A 16550-nucleotide genomic window follows, 5' to 3' on the forward strand; every position below is an offset into this window, starting at 1 on the left:
AATATTTACATTTAGTGCAACCCGCTGAACTTCATGTGGAAGTAACGGCTAACTATCTTAAAGACCAATGACATAATTAGTATTTGTACATTACACTAGTATTGGTAATGTTGATTACTGTTACAGTGTAATTTTCTGTTACCACATTAAACATTTTACATTAAATTAAGACATATTATGATATTGTAAATGTGGCTGTTAGTTTGCTCTTTCAACTTTTCAGACTATGTGACAATGTGGTGTAAAAAGAAGTATGGTGCAGCCAACTGATGCTAGGCGGAATCTGGCAATAACAGAAAGAATTGGATAGATGCCAATTAATTTGCCAAAAAAGGAATAAATATTCAGTGAAAATGACTTCAGTGTATACTTCTCTAGTGTTAAACAGCAGTTGCATTTAATGGAATAATTCTTATTTTGAATTTTATATATATTTAGCAGATTAGAAAGCTTCAAAGGTATTTCTATCATTCGTTTCTAATTTGTCATGTAAAAGTCATTTTCATGCTATTATTTTGAATTTTGTGAATTAAATAATTTACAAAGAATTCTCTGCTATGTTTCATCTTTTTATGTTTTGAGTTGAATACTTAAAGTGGCTTTTTCACTACTGTGAAATGACCTATTAACAGTATACAATTAGTATAGTATTAAGAGTATACAATTGGTATAGTATTTGCAGTATACAATTAGTATACTATTAACAGTATATAATTAGTATACTATTGACCATCCGTTGCAATCAATTTGCATATCATTACACTGTTTGATTAGTAATAGTATCTTGATAGTAGTTTGTTATAGTATACTATTAGCTCATTTGCATGTGAAATTTTTACTAATTCTATACTAATGGTATACTGTATACGATTAGTTGTTTGTTATAGTAGTTTGTTACCCTGTTTTTTTCGTTTGGGAATACTTAATATAAACAAGCTACTGTCCTTCATTTACGAAATAGTTCGCCAGTGTCAGTAAAGTACTTCATATAAGTAAATGAGCATTTGTGGCACATGAATAAGTTTATAAGAGGTACTTATGCTGATATTTTATCGAACGTACATTTCGATTATATCGTCTATGTAAGAAAATGCTGCTCCACGAGCCACAAATTTGATCACACAGAACGACAGAGTCCATCCAAAGGTAACTGTCATTTTAACAAAATAAATTATTTTTAACAGAATTCTATCAGCACTATCAGTCAGATGTCTTTAACTAACTTTCTGGAAGTAAATAACAATATTTCTTTTCTAAGAAAAGCAATTAAATAAGCAGTATTAAGTCCTTCCAAAGGTAACTGTCATTTTAACAAAATAAATTATTTTTAACAGAATTCTATCAGCACTATCAGTCAGATGTCATTAACTAACTTTCTGGAAGTAAATAACAATATTTCTTTTCTAAGAAAAGCAATTAAATAAGCAGTATTTACCTTGACCTCAGCAATTACTCTTTCTCCTTTGCTTACTGGTATGTATATATTGACGTAAGTCATTGGTAGAAAGCTTGGACCTTGATTCGTTATATAGAATCTATGAAATAATGTAACCCTTTGATCCACTTTGTCATTCGGTCTGTATTTAATTTTTTTCGACGATTCGCTGCAAAAGAAATATCATTTCACAATGTTTACGTCAAGGATTAAACGCTGGATTTTATTTGGGGACTACAATCTATCTTGCGATCAAGGTATGTATCTTAACATACAGCAATGACAAAATATCTTAGTGTTTGTTTAAGTTAGAAAAATGTAGATAATCTAAAATGTTCCTCTAGCAACATAAGCACCGTGTCAAGAGAAAATCTATTTTACAGATTCACTGAACAGACCATATGATCCTACACAACAAGAAAATAGTCACAATATATAACTAAGTCTACTACGTGTGTAAATAAAACGGATGAAAATCGCAATGCTCAAGTCGATAGATGTAATGTTATTTTGGTTGTTATTTTTCATTTTCATATTTGTAAGAAAAATCATATGAGCTGTGCCATGGGAAAACCAACATAGTGGGTGTGCGACCAGCATGGATCCAGACCAGCCTGCGCATCCGCGCAGTCTGGTCAGGCTCCATGCTGTTGCTTTTAAAGCCTATTGGAATTGGAGAAACTGTTAGCGAACAGCATGGATCCTGACCAGACTGCGCGGATGCGCAGGCTGGTCTGGATCCATGCTGGTCGCACACCCACTATGTTGGTTTTCCCGTGGCACGGCTCATATACATATTAAAACATTCCTTGTGGAACTACGAGATATAATTAAAGCAACTCATTCAAACGTTTTCGGCAAATTTTTCTCTCTTGCAAAATTAATTTAAATTAATAAAATGATAGTACTGATAAAGAAAACAGTGATGTAAATATGAATTTTGCATAACCAATTACAAAAAAATGTATACAGAAGAAAGTTAATCTTCACAACGCTTTTAAAATAATGAAGAAAAACAACATCCATCTTTCTGCTCTACAGAAAATATAACATTTACTTTGACTTTCTTTATCCCTCCTTAGTGTCATATAGATCTATACATTCAATGTCAAACTTGAAAATGAGCATAAAGAAAAATGTCACCTAATCTGCGGGCGAACAGCTTTAACACGACGATATGCTAAAATTGTTAAGAGCTACACAAAACCTTTAGTATATTCAAAAATTTAAATTAGTATTATGTGAACATGCGTTGGTAAATCTTTATCTGTACGAGCGCGCCCGCTTAGCTCAGTAGGGAGAGCATTTGTCTTCTGATCGCGGGGTCGCAAGTTCGATCCCCTGGGGGCACATATGTTCTTCGTGACGATTTGATAAAATACATTGTGTCTGATAATTCATGTGGGGAAATTGACCGTTACTTGCGGAGAACAGGTTTGACTGGTACAGAATCCAGGAAAACTGGTTAGGTTAACTGCCCGCCGTTATATGACTGAAATACTGTTGAAAAACGGCGTTAAATCCAAAACAAACAAACAAATTATCTGTACGTACTCAACTTCTAACAAAAGGTCATACTTCAGCTTAACATTGATCTGACTTTCAAAAACGTTGTTATAGGCATTGCTGTCTCGATTTGCCTGCGATGTGTAAAGTGAAATCTGGAACAAAACATTTGATGTATTAAAACAACTATAAAATAATAGAATATCATCACGTGACATAATTCAGTGTATAAAGAAGATGCAATAATAAATTTAAAACACATATTACAAGCAAAGCGACGTGCCAAGTTTAACCGAATGACGTACATACGTAGAGAATATTTGAAATATCTAAACATTTCTGCCTAGAATCTTCTTTCAAGCCGGTGATCGGCTGTCGTCTCCGCATCGCCAGACAATATATTTCCTTTAACATTTAATCTAAATTCGAAATTTACTCTATATTTTTATACAAATTCAACGCATTATTATGCACGTTACTATAAACAGATACTGAAACGCAATTGAAAACCGTCATTACGGCCGCCGTTGACGGATCCGTTACAGCTCAGTGTGCCTGCGTAACGTTCTGTTGTCAAGATAATACAACAACGTCAGTATTGCAGATGAGGTGCTGGACGTTTTAGAACAGATTTGCAAATATTGACGGCATTTAGTTGAAACAAAGCAATTCATTCTACTTATAAGTATTTGGGAAGTACGATAAAAAATGAAAATAATGTATATAATAAAAAAGACAATAAACGGCTTGTTTGTGTCTTCTAGCTATAGGCAGACCTAGTTTTAATATGCCCTCAAGCATTTATGGCCTTAGGTGTACCATTTTGACATGAAGGCATAAAGTATGGTCTTATTATTTCGTATATAATAATATCGGTAGTAACATTACATTTTTAAATCTGTGGTAAACTACAAGAATAAATGCAGCAAAATATTTCATCATATTTTAAACTACGCCAACATTGTTTTAATTGGGTCCATATGACACATAAGTTTACGTTTAAGTTATTCACATATTCAGGTATAGACGAAAATGCTAGGAACAGGACAAGAAAAGTGACCTTACATGTTTTACAGACTGGAATGTTGACTATTGACCTCCGGGTGTGACACTGACCTTTTGAGCTAGGGGTCTGGGTATTACACATGACACATCGTCACATAGTCTTATTATAACTTGTTTGAAGTGATACTAAATTTCCCTGATCAAAGACAGAGTTATGCACTTGACAGGAATTTGTTTCAGATTTCCGACCTCCAACTGTGACCTTGACCTTTAAAGCCAAGGATCTGGGAGCTGCACAAGTCTAGTTGTCTTATTATTTGAAATATTTATATCAATTAATATTAAAATCCCTTATTGAATGACACAGATAACAGGAAAAATCCTACTGACAATTGACATCTATTTGTGACTTTGAACTTGAAGCTAGGGTTCTGGGTGTTGCGCATGACATATTGTTCGAATATTAGGAATATTTCTGCCAAGTAAAATTATTATTCCTTAACTGATGACAGAGCTCTGGACTCGACACTTAGCAGACCGTGCTCATGCTATGTTAACGTCTTATTGTGACCTTGACCATTAGTCAGTTGTCGTAAACCTGTGCATGACACGTCGTTTTATTATGGGAAACATTTATGCCAAGTAAAATCAACATCCATCCGTGGATTACTGATTTACCGGTGGGAAAGGAAAAAACCCTCTTGACGTTTGATCTCAAAATATGAAATTGACGTTTGAGTTAGAGGTCCAGGTTTTGTTCATGACACTTTGTGTCATAGGAAACATTTATTTTATACATTATTAAAATCCCTTGATGAATGATGGATTTATGGACCGGGCACAAAACTGGACGGACGGCAATCCTTTTGTCCCAAAAACATGTTCTCAACCAGAAGAGGACTTATAATCGTTTTAATTTACTAAACATTTTTATTAGTTTAGTTTAATCATAAAACGAGTCGGGCACAAAATTTAAAACTTTGACTTTACTTATTGGTGCATTGTTATAGAAATTTGCGATTATCTATGTAAGCATACACTCAAATTAAAAGATGTTTTGATAATTAAAAAAACAATAGAAAAATCGAAGTGCAAGTCGTGTCATAAACAGATTTACGAACCCTACCTCATGACTTCATCTTCATTTTCAGTGTTACTGAGCTTTCTCCGGAGGGAGACCCTATTATTCACTTTCTAGTAGTACATGCTTGCACCATTCAAATGCTATGTTTGTTGTTGTATACTTGTGGTGATCATTTTAACGTATACTAAAGTATTTGTTCACTGATGTGCTTTAATTGAAATACATGTACTATATTACATTTTTAATTGAAATTTCTGACGTGTTTGGTTTTGAAACTGAGTTTGGACACCCACCACAGCATGTAGCCTGGCCATTGGTCAATTTTAAATGTGTGCTGCACACAAACAACAAGACGCTAGAACTTTGTGATTGGTTTATTAATTTGGAACAAGTACGAGGCCTTCTTTTCCTTTTCGAATGTAAATCTGTCGATTGATAATGTTTCGCTAGCCGTGTGTGTGGCACTGTGCGTTGTCGGGCTTCGCTGTACGCTTACTAGAGTTCAACACTTACTTCTTTAACATTTTTACTTACACTTAGTGAGTTTTGCATTTTTCCAATGTTCAAATCTGGAACTAAAAGTCTCTCGGTTACGTTAAAGTACAACTTTATTCGAATACTGGCACCCATCCCAAGCTTTCTGTTTGCTTCACATGTAAGGTCGGTATGACGGTTCGTTGAATAGTCATATTTACATGTAGCGATGTTATCACTATTTTCAGCACTAAATGAATAATAAATATTAAAAGGTGGGACATTGACAGGCATTCGGTCGAAAATAATCAATATTATCAAAGTCGATCAAAATTATAATGCAAAAATAAGAGGAAGCGGACATTATAGACTGAAAATATAAACATGAGGGTCATGATGACACTGGATCGCTCACCTGAGTAATATGTGCTACATGTTTCAAGTGTCAAACTGATGATTTTTAGAAATTTTTTGGAATATTTTCAGATGTACAATCAAGTAACCCATGGGACGGGGCCAATTTTACCCCGGGGGTCATGATTTGAACAATGTTTGTAGAAGTCTACTAGGCAATGTTACATATCAAATATCTAAGATATAGGCCTTATGGTTTATTTTAAGCCAATTTATGAAGATTTCTCTATGTACAATCAAGTAACCCCTTGAGCTGGGTCAATTTGACCTGGGGGTGGGGGGGGGGTGTCATGATTTGAACAATTTTAGTAGAAGTCTACTAGGCAATGCTACAGGTCAAATATCTAAGCTCTAGGGCTTCTGGTTTTTGAGGAGAAGATTTCTTAAGATTTTCCTATGTAAAATCAAGTGACCCCTGGGGTGTGGTCAATTTTGACCCCGGGGGTCATGAATTGAACAAATTTTGTAGAGGTCCACTAGGCCATGCTACAAGTGAAATATCTAAGCTCTAGACCTTCTGGTTTATTTTTAGAAAATTTTTGAAGATTTTCCTATGTAAAATCAAGTGACCCCTGGGGCTGTGTCAATTTTGACCCCGGGGGTCATTATTTGAATAAATTTTTTTAGAGGTCCACTAGGCCATGCTACATGTGAAATATCTAAGCTCTAGGCCTTCTGGTTTATTTTTAGAAAATTTTTGAAGATTTTCCTATGTAAAATCAAGTGACCCCTGGGGCGAGGTCAATTTTGACCCAGGGGGTCATGATTTGAACAAATGTTGTAGAGGTCCACTAGGCAATGCTACATGTGAAATATCTAAGCTCTATGCCTTCTGGTTTATTTTTAGAAAATTTTTGAAGATTTTCATATGTAAAATCAAGTGACCCCTGGGGCGGGGTCAATTTTCATCCCGGGGTCATGATTTGAACAACTTTAGTAGAAGTCCACTAGGCAATGCTACAGGTCAAATATCTTAGCTCTAGAGCTTCTGGTTTTTGAGGAGAAGATTTCTTAAGATTTTCCTATGTAAAATCAAGTGACCCTGGGGCGTGGTCAATTTTGACCCCGGGGGTCATGATTTGAACAAATTTTGTAGAGGTCCACTAGGCCATGCTACAAGTGAAATATCTAAGCTCTAAGCCTTTTGGTTTATTTTTAGAAAAATTTTGAAGATTTTCCTATGTAAAATCAAGTGACCCCTGGGGCGGTGTCAATTTTGACCCCGGGGGTCATGATTTGAACAAATTTTGTAGAGGTCCACTAGGCCATGCTACATGTGAAATATCTAAGCTCTAGGCCTTCTGGTTTATTTTTTAGAAAATTTTTGAAGACTTTTCTATGTAAAATCAAGTGACCCCTGTGGCGGGGTCAATTTTGAACCCGGGGTCATGATTTGAATAATTTTAGTAGAGGTCCACTAGGCAATGCTACATGTGAAATATCTAAGCTCTAGGGCTTCTGGTTTTGGAGAAGAAGATTTTTAAAGATTTTCCTATGTAAAATCAAGTGACCCCTGGGGCGGGGTCATGATTTGAACAAACTTGGTAGAGGTCCACTAGGCAATGCTTCACACCAAATATCTAATCTCTAGGCTTCTGGTTATTTTAGAAGAAGATTTTTAAAGTTTTTCCTTTCGGTTGCCATGTCAACCAGAGTTCTGCATGGAATTCAATTCTTTAATAATTTCGAAAGGGGGCCACGCAAGAATCATTCCTGTGAAGTTTGGTGTAATTCTGCCCATTGGTTTTTAAGAAGAAATTTTTTAGGAAATGTTGACGGACGGACGACGCACGACGCAGGACGGACGCCGGACATTGAGCGGTCACAATAGCTCACCATGAGCCTTTGGCTCAGGTGAGCTAAAAAAATGTTAACATGCGATATAAAACACAGAAATATGTCAATATTTGATACAAGATGTAAAATCAACATTTGACTGAAGAAGCGCACAAGGTACAGGTTCACATTCAGAAACATACCAAAAACATTTGACGATATATGCTATTATTTAATCATTGATATAATTTATCTGTCAATATATATCAGATAATATGTGAAGAATTCGTGGTGAAATCAAGACCAGATTTAATCTGATGAAAGTAAATGACTGTGACGAGTTATAAATACTTACTCTCTGTGATGGGAGGTCATTGATGTTATTGTTCCAGTCAACGCAGCATTGTAAGATGTGTGTAAAATATTTCTTACATCAACTATAATCTGGAAAAGAATTTTATAACTACCTTCAAGCACATCTACAGTTTTCAGATAAGTATCAGACTTTTCGAAATTTAGAAAGTGCTTTAAAAATTTATTCTTAAAGATATATTAGACCCGCATTCACTTTTGAAAAGACGAACAATAATACTTCATAAAATCTGTCTAAACATGAAACTAACATTATGTGTGTAAACACATTGCTGTATGTAGCTTTAAAGCAGTGCACACCAAATGCACGTATAACCAAGCAAAATATAATTTTGATTATTATTTAAAATATTTGATATACTTGTAGATGGGGGCCAGAAACGTCTACCATTCTACCAAAATTTTTGGCAGTAGCAACCCTTTCAAAATACAAAAAATGATCCCATAAAAAAAATCTTTTGAACTATATGATTTCACTGTTTCCATGGCAACCGTTCATTACTATTATTAAAAGGCGAATGTCTTGGCTCCATTTTGATACCATTTTTAAACTATTGTTTTATCCTCAAAAATGACCAAGATATGACTGATTATCATTTATAAGGTTGTTCTAACGGTTGCTATGAAAACAGTGAAATCATGTAAAGTTAAAAAAATTCATGGAAACATTTTCAAAGATAAAAGTTGGGGGGGGGGGGGGGGGGGGGGGGGGGGGGGAAGTGGCATAGAAATAGGCCGTCCTTCCGACCTTGTCCGGTCCATAACTGTGCCATCCATGAAGGGATTTTGAAATAACTTTGCATAAATGTTCCCCATAATGAGATAACATGTCATGACCCAGACCCTAGCTTCAAGGTCAAGGTCACATTAAGAGGTCAAATATTAACAGGGTCTGTTCCGTGTCCTGTCCGTAACCCTGCCATTGATCAAGGGATTTCAAAAGTACTTGGCAGAAATCTCCCCCATAATCATACAACGTGTCATGCGTAAGACACGACCCCTAGCTCTAATGTCAAGGTAACAATTGAATATTAACATGATCTGTTTCTTGTCCGGTGCATAACTGCCATTCATCAAGGTATTTTAAAATTACTTGGCACAAATGTTCCCTATAATCAGACGACGAGTCAATCGCAAGACCAAGGCCCTTAGCTTAAAGGTTAAGGTCACACTTAGAAGTCAAAGGTTAACATGGTCTGTTTCTTGTCCTGTCTATAACTTTGGCGCAAATATTCCCAATAATGATTTGATGTTTCATGTGCAAGACCCAGACCAATAGCTCCTTGGTCAAGGTCACCTTTGGAGATTTGACCTTTGGTGATTTTGTTTGTCACTCTGTAACTTTTTATGCATTGGTGTATATTTAAGTAACTTGGCATAAATATTTACCATTACAAGTGATTGTGTCATGTGCAAACGTCAAAGTCACAGGCACCAAAGTTATCTTTCTTTTGTTTGTTTGTACCTGAAAATACTGCCTTTTATATGATAAAGAACAAAACGTGTGTTTTATATCAGCTATTAACAATTGTAGACTTGTAGAATGCAAACCCAAGCACAAGTTAAAACTTAATGGTATATATAGGTAAATGCAGCATTACTATGGTTGCAATACATTAAGTTGATATGTAATGCAGCTTTACATTGACCGACAGCGTAATTTAATACCATATATTGTCTTTATTGATTTCCTCCTTTAATATGATAAAATATTTCATTATATTTTTATTTATTTTTCCTTACCAATTCATAAATAAAATCAAGGGGATGCATGGTAGACATTTCTGGTCCCTGTACTAGTAGCTAAATGTTCTAGAAATATAAGTTTATGTTAATCTACGTACATGCTCCTTTCAAAATAGATTCCACAATATCTAGTATTTAAATTGCATATATCAAACACATACGTTATATTTTCTACGTTGGTATTTTCAAATATTTACTCCATAAATTATATAACATTTACATTCTGTGATAAGTTTTCTTAGTTGCAAATATCTATCCTTTTCTTTCTAAGTATCACTGACATTTTATATTTCTAAAATGTCAAATTGAATATAGATATTCACAATGTATATATTTACCCACCTCTAACTCATTTGCGGCACCAACATACAGTACTGTTCCTTCTTGAACCAGAGTTGCTTGTCCATCCTTATCTAATATGAACATTTCCACACCGAGATCTAAGTCTGATATACATCCATCAGTTGTGTCACATTTGTTGTCAAATTTCACCTTCAGGGAAACAAACAACGAACAATTATAATCTAGATGTTGTCTTTAATATTGCATTTTGCATACTGCAACAACAGAACCGATTAACATATAGATCTTACAATTGAACGGATATATACGCAGCAATCCCCTAAATATATACTTTGTTTCTAAACAAAAATGTCCATTTAACTGTGAAAGTCAACACAATTATAGCAGTTACAAATCAAAAGTTAATATTATACGTAACCAAGCAACAGTTGACAATACTGACATATAAAGCTTCGGAAGTCCGCGTGTCTTTGGGATAAACGACACAAAACGGACAGACACATAAAAGTTTGTCCTAAAACGAAATAGATCCAGACATTAAACTACTTAAATGAAAGGGAATTTTTTCCAAAACGTATGGCAGGTCAAAAATTATGAAGAAATTCGTTTGTATCACATGCTCAAGAATTCTTATATTTTGCTCACGGGCGTCTTAATTGACTAATGTTTTTTTTTTGTTTAAATGTTGTCTGCCGGACACTAGTTAAACACCTCTTTTACGATATCAGGGGAATGGAGATTTAAAGATGTCTTTTATCACCTAGGTAAAATACCCTAAAAGTAGTCACAGATTCGATCGACACATGAATAAAAAAGTATGGTGTCCAAACTGGATAAATCATATCCAACAAAATATATATTTGATTAAAGATCATGAATACAATCAACTTGGCAATATAGTATATTTATGTTCAAAGCATTCAGAAAAACTTAATTACTGATAAGAAAATAAAACATTTGTTGCAACACGTTGAAGTCGTCCTTTTCAAAAATAAAATGGGTAAGTTTAAACGAGTTCGTACATATGAATTTATTGTTAAACAAAGTGATGAAATGTTCATAATTACGTCCTTACTCCTTGTCAGTAGTGATAACTTACTTCCGTGTTTATACGTGTAGAGTCTTTATGAAGAATTGGCTGCACAGTAGTGACGCCATCCCCACTTACTGGAAGTATGTCGTAACTACTGTCTATGATAATAGGTGTAAACACATCTTTTGGCTCATGACTGTCCTTGTAACCCTAAAGGATTGATTGTGTTAACTCATTTTGTTGTGATATGACGAATGTTCACATGTGTTAGAAAGAATCACATAAAATACAAATATGTGCTTTAGACCGTTGTTATACCATGCACAGTTTTTAGTTTATAATAACAAACACAATTCAAGCATATTTGATCACGTACAAGTGATTATTATGCTTAATATATTTATATCAGTCTAAAGATCAGCATATGTTATAAGCACAAACTGCCTAACTGTATCTTCATTTATGATTCGTAAGCAAACAACTGACTTTGCAAATCTAAATGTGTTATCTGACTTGGCAAAATAATGGTTATACCTTTACATCAAAAATGTACTTCATTGTGAAAATTCCGCTTGCAGTGTTTCTTAGTGTTATGTTTTCAGAGAGAGTTTCTGATACATCTGTACCCCTGAATATTACCCTACTGTAGCCCATGGCTTTCACATACTCAGCGTCTAAGTGTAGATGCAAGGCAATGTCTGTGAGCAAGATAATAAAAAAGAAAGTATTGCAAAGCAATGCAAAGTGTCCGCCTTACTAGAAAACTGTTTATCTTAAAGAGAATTCCTATAGTTTTTTCCTTTCATAACTGTTATTTTTCAAATACACATATCTGATAGGAAATTTTGTGCTGAAAACAAATAACAAATAAAAACAATAGGTCACCAGGCTTGTTTTTGTGAAAGAATGTTTTGATCACACCCGTTGTTGCTGGAACTGTCAGCAAGTTTTCAACATTTTCTGCTTTTTTATAAATACCGACTAAAATATACATCAAGACAGCACAATAAGGTTTACTCCTTTTACAAATGTTATCATATACTTTTTTGATATCATAGTCATATTTGTAATACTAGATCCTTACAATAATGGGTACAAATCGAAAAAAAAATATCATGTGTCATATTCACTTTTTTGCACTTTTTTCAATGAGAAGAATACTTTTTTTAAATTTTGAAAAAACTGTTTCATAGAGTTATTTCCTGTTTTTCTTGTGTATACATAATTGTATTGCGAGCATAAAAATGGCTAAAAATGTATGGGTCACCAGGCTAAATTTTATGTTAAGACCGCTTGAATACAACACCTGTTCGAACGAAAATGGCGCGAACCTGACCAAATTGATTACATGTATATCTGCTAGAAGTTAAAAAAAGTTTTAAAAATTCTTAATTCTTTCTTTAATTGAATGCTAAATTATCTGAAAGGTGATACTGTTTTATCAGTACTAAGTCAATTGTCTTACATTAAATGAACAACACTGTCTTTGTACTAAAATGCGATGTGAAAAGACAACCACAAAAATGGCAAGATACTTGTCATACAACATAAACCAATATCAACATTTTATTACTTATAAAACTGATCAGAAATGCTATTTATTCAAGATTCCTCATATTTAAGATTGTGTGTCACATATTTAACAAATGTTGACTTCACCTCAGTTTTCCATAGGAAGTGTCGGCTGCGCAGAAAGATGCGCATTAAAAACTATAGGAATTCCCTTTAAACTGTCACAATATTTTATGTTTTATTTTTATTTAGCTTAATACATATAGCTAAACTCGGACCTTGACGTTAACTGCAACACGCCTTATGTTTATTTATTTGCACTGTCATTCATCAGATATAATGGTGCAGTTCAATAAATTTGTAAAAATGCATTTATTGCCACTATTAGATAAATTTTCACCTACTTATACCATAACACAATACAAATAGTAGATCATAAAATTTGTATTCGGTGATGCAGAGCAAAAATGTACTGACGAGGTTTGGCACATGCAAACCAGTTCATGTTTTACCTGATGAAATTATATCAATAAAATAAACAAGAGCCCCTGAAGTAGGCCCAAGAATGCCACTGTGGTGTGCCCAAATCAATTTGTGACCTTGACTTTGACATAAGAGGCCTGGGTCATAAGCGTAACACATCTTCTCCATATGGTTAACATTTGTGTCAAATTATTTTCATATCCCTTGGTAAATGGCATAGTTATGGACCAGACAAGAACACCTTTGACTTCTAAGTGTGACCTTGACCTTGGATCTAGGGGCCTTGGTCTTGCAAATGACACCTTATCCCATTAAAGGGAGCATTTATGCCAAGTAATTTCTAAATTCCTTCATCAATAGCAGAGTTATGAACCGGACAAGAAACAGACCATGTTAACCTTTGACCTCTAAGTGTGACCTTGACCTTGGAGTAAGGGGTCTTGTACTTGCTCATGACGCGTCGTCTCTATGATGAACGTTTATGCCAAGTAATTTCAAAATCCCCTAATGAATGGCAGAGTTATGGACCGGACAGGAGACAAATCCTGTTAACCTTGGATTTCTAAGTGTGACCTTGGCCTTAGAGCTAGGGGTCTCGGTCTTGCGCATGACACGTCGTTTCTTTATGGTAAACATTTATGTCAAGTTGTCTCAAAATCCCTTCATGGATGGCAGAGTTATGGACCGGACACCAAACAGACCATGTTAACTTTTGACCTTTTAGTGTGACCTTGACCTTGAAGCTAGGGGCCTAGTCTTGCGCATGACATGTCGTCTCATTATGGTGAACATTTATGCCAAGTTATTTCAAAATCCTTTTATGAATGGAAGAGTTACAGCCCGGATAAGAATTTCCAGGACGCACACACGCACGGACGGACGGACGGACAGTGCGATTTTAATATGCCCACCTTCGGGGGCATAGAAATAAATGAAAATGATAAAACAATATTCATAAAAATTCCAAATTTCAAATATGTCTTCAAAAAATATAAATGTTCTTTGAATGTTGCCACATTTAGATCAATCACCAAACCTCCTAAGATATCAGATTAATTATTTATGCACTCGACACGTTATCATTTTCTTCTTAAAATAGAAAAAGTGGAAACTCTACAGGTCACTCAACCCGACAACAGGTCCGGTTTGAGCCTGGTCATGGACGATAGTAAAGATGCATGCTACCGTTATTGCCATCTATCACCGGGTCGAGCAGAGATAAAAAAATATACATGTTACAAGTACTAAAAACAATTTAGAGACATCGAGGATGTGTTGACACGGCGATGCACATGGAACTTCCAATGATACACAAATGTGTAATTCAATGAAAAGCGGCGTATGGCCCCCAGTTAGAATAATGGGTTTGCGAGTAAACAATGGGCAGAAAAAACAATCTGGAATTTATAAAGGGGATCTGAGGACCCTAAGACAAAATTAAGAAGCAGGCACCATATCCAAGGGGTAGTTATACAATACCAAACGCCATGGAAGCGGGAGTATTGGAACCACCCAAGACAAAACGTACAATTTGAAAAGTATAGAGTAAAATGTATATTTATAAATGTTTGTACTAACTACTAAATGAAAATTACCAAGACATGCATTTTCAAACAAACCGAAACCATATCAGTGTTATAAATCATATATAATATCTCCACTGCATTTCACATATTAATAATTCATATATAGATATTTCATAAATGGAAGAAAAGCTTAAAACAGGAGCTTACATTTGAAAAAAAATGTTCGATTCCTTTGCTTTGAATGCATTTGAAACATGAATCTTACATGTTACACCGAACACATATTTATTTAACATTATGTTTATACCACACAGCTTTTATATATCAAAATATATCTGCAAGGAGATCCTTTGGAAACATAGAAGGCAACCAAGTCATAGAACAGAAGACTCGAGTACAGTCAATCATATTTTGTGGCGTATCCCAAGTGCTGTCACTTTGAAAACGCAACTTCTTAGCATTATTTTTTCAATCCGACGGAACATACCTTTCTTGAATGCAAATGCTTTTAGATACACAGTGTACTTACTAATTTCGTCTAAATATCCTTTCCTTGTGCCGTTTGCACCGAACTGGACAACAGTCGTCAGTTCGAAGCAGAGGGAAATATTGTCCAAACTACAGCTCAAAGAATTTCCTATGTATGGAATGGGACTTGGAAATACTGCAGCTTCCATCGTTATCTTCACAATAGGCCTTGATCTTAGCACGACAGCTGTATCAGACCCGTAGGCTCCGACCGCAAGATCTGTCGAAAAGTACTGACCTAATAATTATACTGAGGTAACATTACTTCTATATGAAACACTAATGTACGTTGAGGTCAAAACCATTGCAACTGCTGAATTGTTTGTAATCCCGATTTATCCTTACAACTAAAAATACTATGATTATTTAACCATTCAACACTCCACAAAAAGAACAATAAACAAAACAACCAAAACAAATATAGATGATGCACTTGATTTATGCTAGACGGATATAAGTTTTTAAAAGGGGGGACCAAGGAAAATTGATGGTCGAAGTACTGAAAATGATCCACAAAGTGGATTTTAACTAGACACCAAACTTCTCACAAATTGTAAATGTATCATTTGTCTACTGTATGTTTTATCAAAACTTAAAAGACCGTGTGATTAATGTTGACAAAAATACTGATCAAAATGTATAATTTCAAAATGTTTTGTTAATCCATCTGGTCTTGGAAAAGATAGAAACGTAGTCATTTTTACGTTTCTGTATGCTGGATCAAGGGTTTAATTTAGGTTGCTCGGATACTTGACACACAGTCATGATTTCCGTTTATGTATGTAATAAAAATTGTTTTCATAGACCTGTAGAAATATTTGTTTATTTAACCGTTACTAAGAAAATAAACGATCATATGATCGTTAGTCCCAGATATTTTGATTAAAGTATTTTATGTAAAATCTGAGTATACCGACACAGTTATAGGTCATATGGCGACATTCCACATTTGATAGTGGTGGAAAACCCTAGGTGTCTCTCTGGGCTGAAAGAATCTACACACCAAGAGTTGTTTCTAACCTACAGCGGCTAGGCGCAGATAATTCAAAGTCAGCGACCTTAACAATTGGGCCATGGAGGTCCACTGTTAATGTCGTTTATTACTATTATGTTATTGCATTGATTTGTTACATGTATGATAAGAATGTGCAAATCACCAACGACTTGAGCAAACACTTTAAACAATGGCAGTTTGAAAATAGAAATCTATATTTTGAATGATAAGTAAATAACCTGGAAAGCTGTTGTCATCTACATCTTCATTTCCATAAAGACTCCAGCCAAACGATTTTATTCCAAAGTCAAAATCCTTGCCTGAAATAACATTAATATGTATGTGTTTATCACTGCTCT

General features: G+C 34.7%; 1 protein-coding gene across 5 annotated transcripts in view; it reads right to left on the reverse strand.

Annotated features, from left to right (window-relative positions):
- The window catches only part of LOC123530779 (integrin alpha-5-like), a 75672-nt gene that overhangs the window by 32196 nt on the left and 26926 nt on the right, over positions 1-16550 (reverse strand). For all 5 annotated transcript variants that reach the window (XR_008366277.1, XM_053518662.1, XM_053518661.1 and 2 more), the window contains 9 exons: positions 16431-16511; positions 15199-15417; positions 11683-11846; positions 11215-11358; positions 10155-10304; positions 8050-8138; positions 5565-5754; positions 2990-3096; positions 1436-1604 (listed from right to left, as the gene is read on the reverse strand). Coding sequence is in view for 4 of the 5 variants with exons in the window: in XM_053518662.1 (XP_053374637.1) it covers positions 1436-1604; positions 2990-3096; positions 5565-5754; positions 8050-8138; positions 10155-10304; positions 11215-11358; positions 11683-11846; positions 15199-15417; positions 16431-16511 (1313 nt within the window). In the remaining variant the exon portion in view is untranslated. The remainder of the gene's footprint in view (positions 1-1435; positions 1605-2989; positions 3097-5564; positions 5755-8049; positions 8139-10154; positions 10305-11214; positions 11359-11682; positions 11847-15198; positions 15418-16430; positions 16512-16550) is intronic.

The sequence above is a fragment of the Mercenaria mercenaria genome, chromosome 11 (genome assembly GCF_021730395.1).
Source record: "Mercenaria mercenaria strain notata chromosome 11, MADL_Memer_1, whole genome shotgun sequence".
NCBI lineage: Eukaryota > Metazoa > Mollusca > Bivalvia > Venerida > Veneridae > Mercenaria > Mercenaria mercenaria.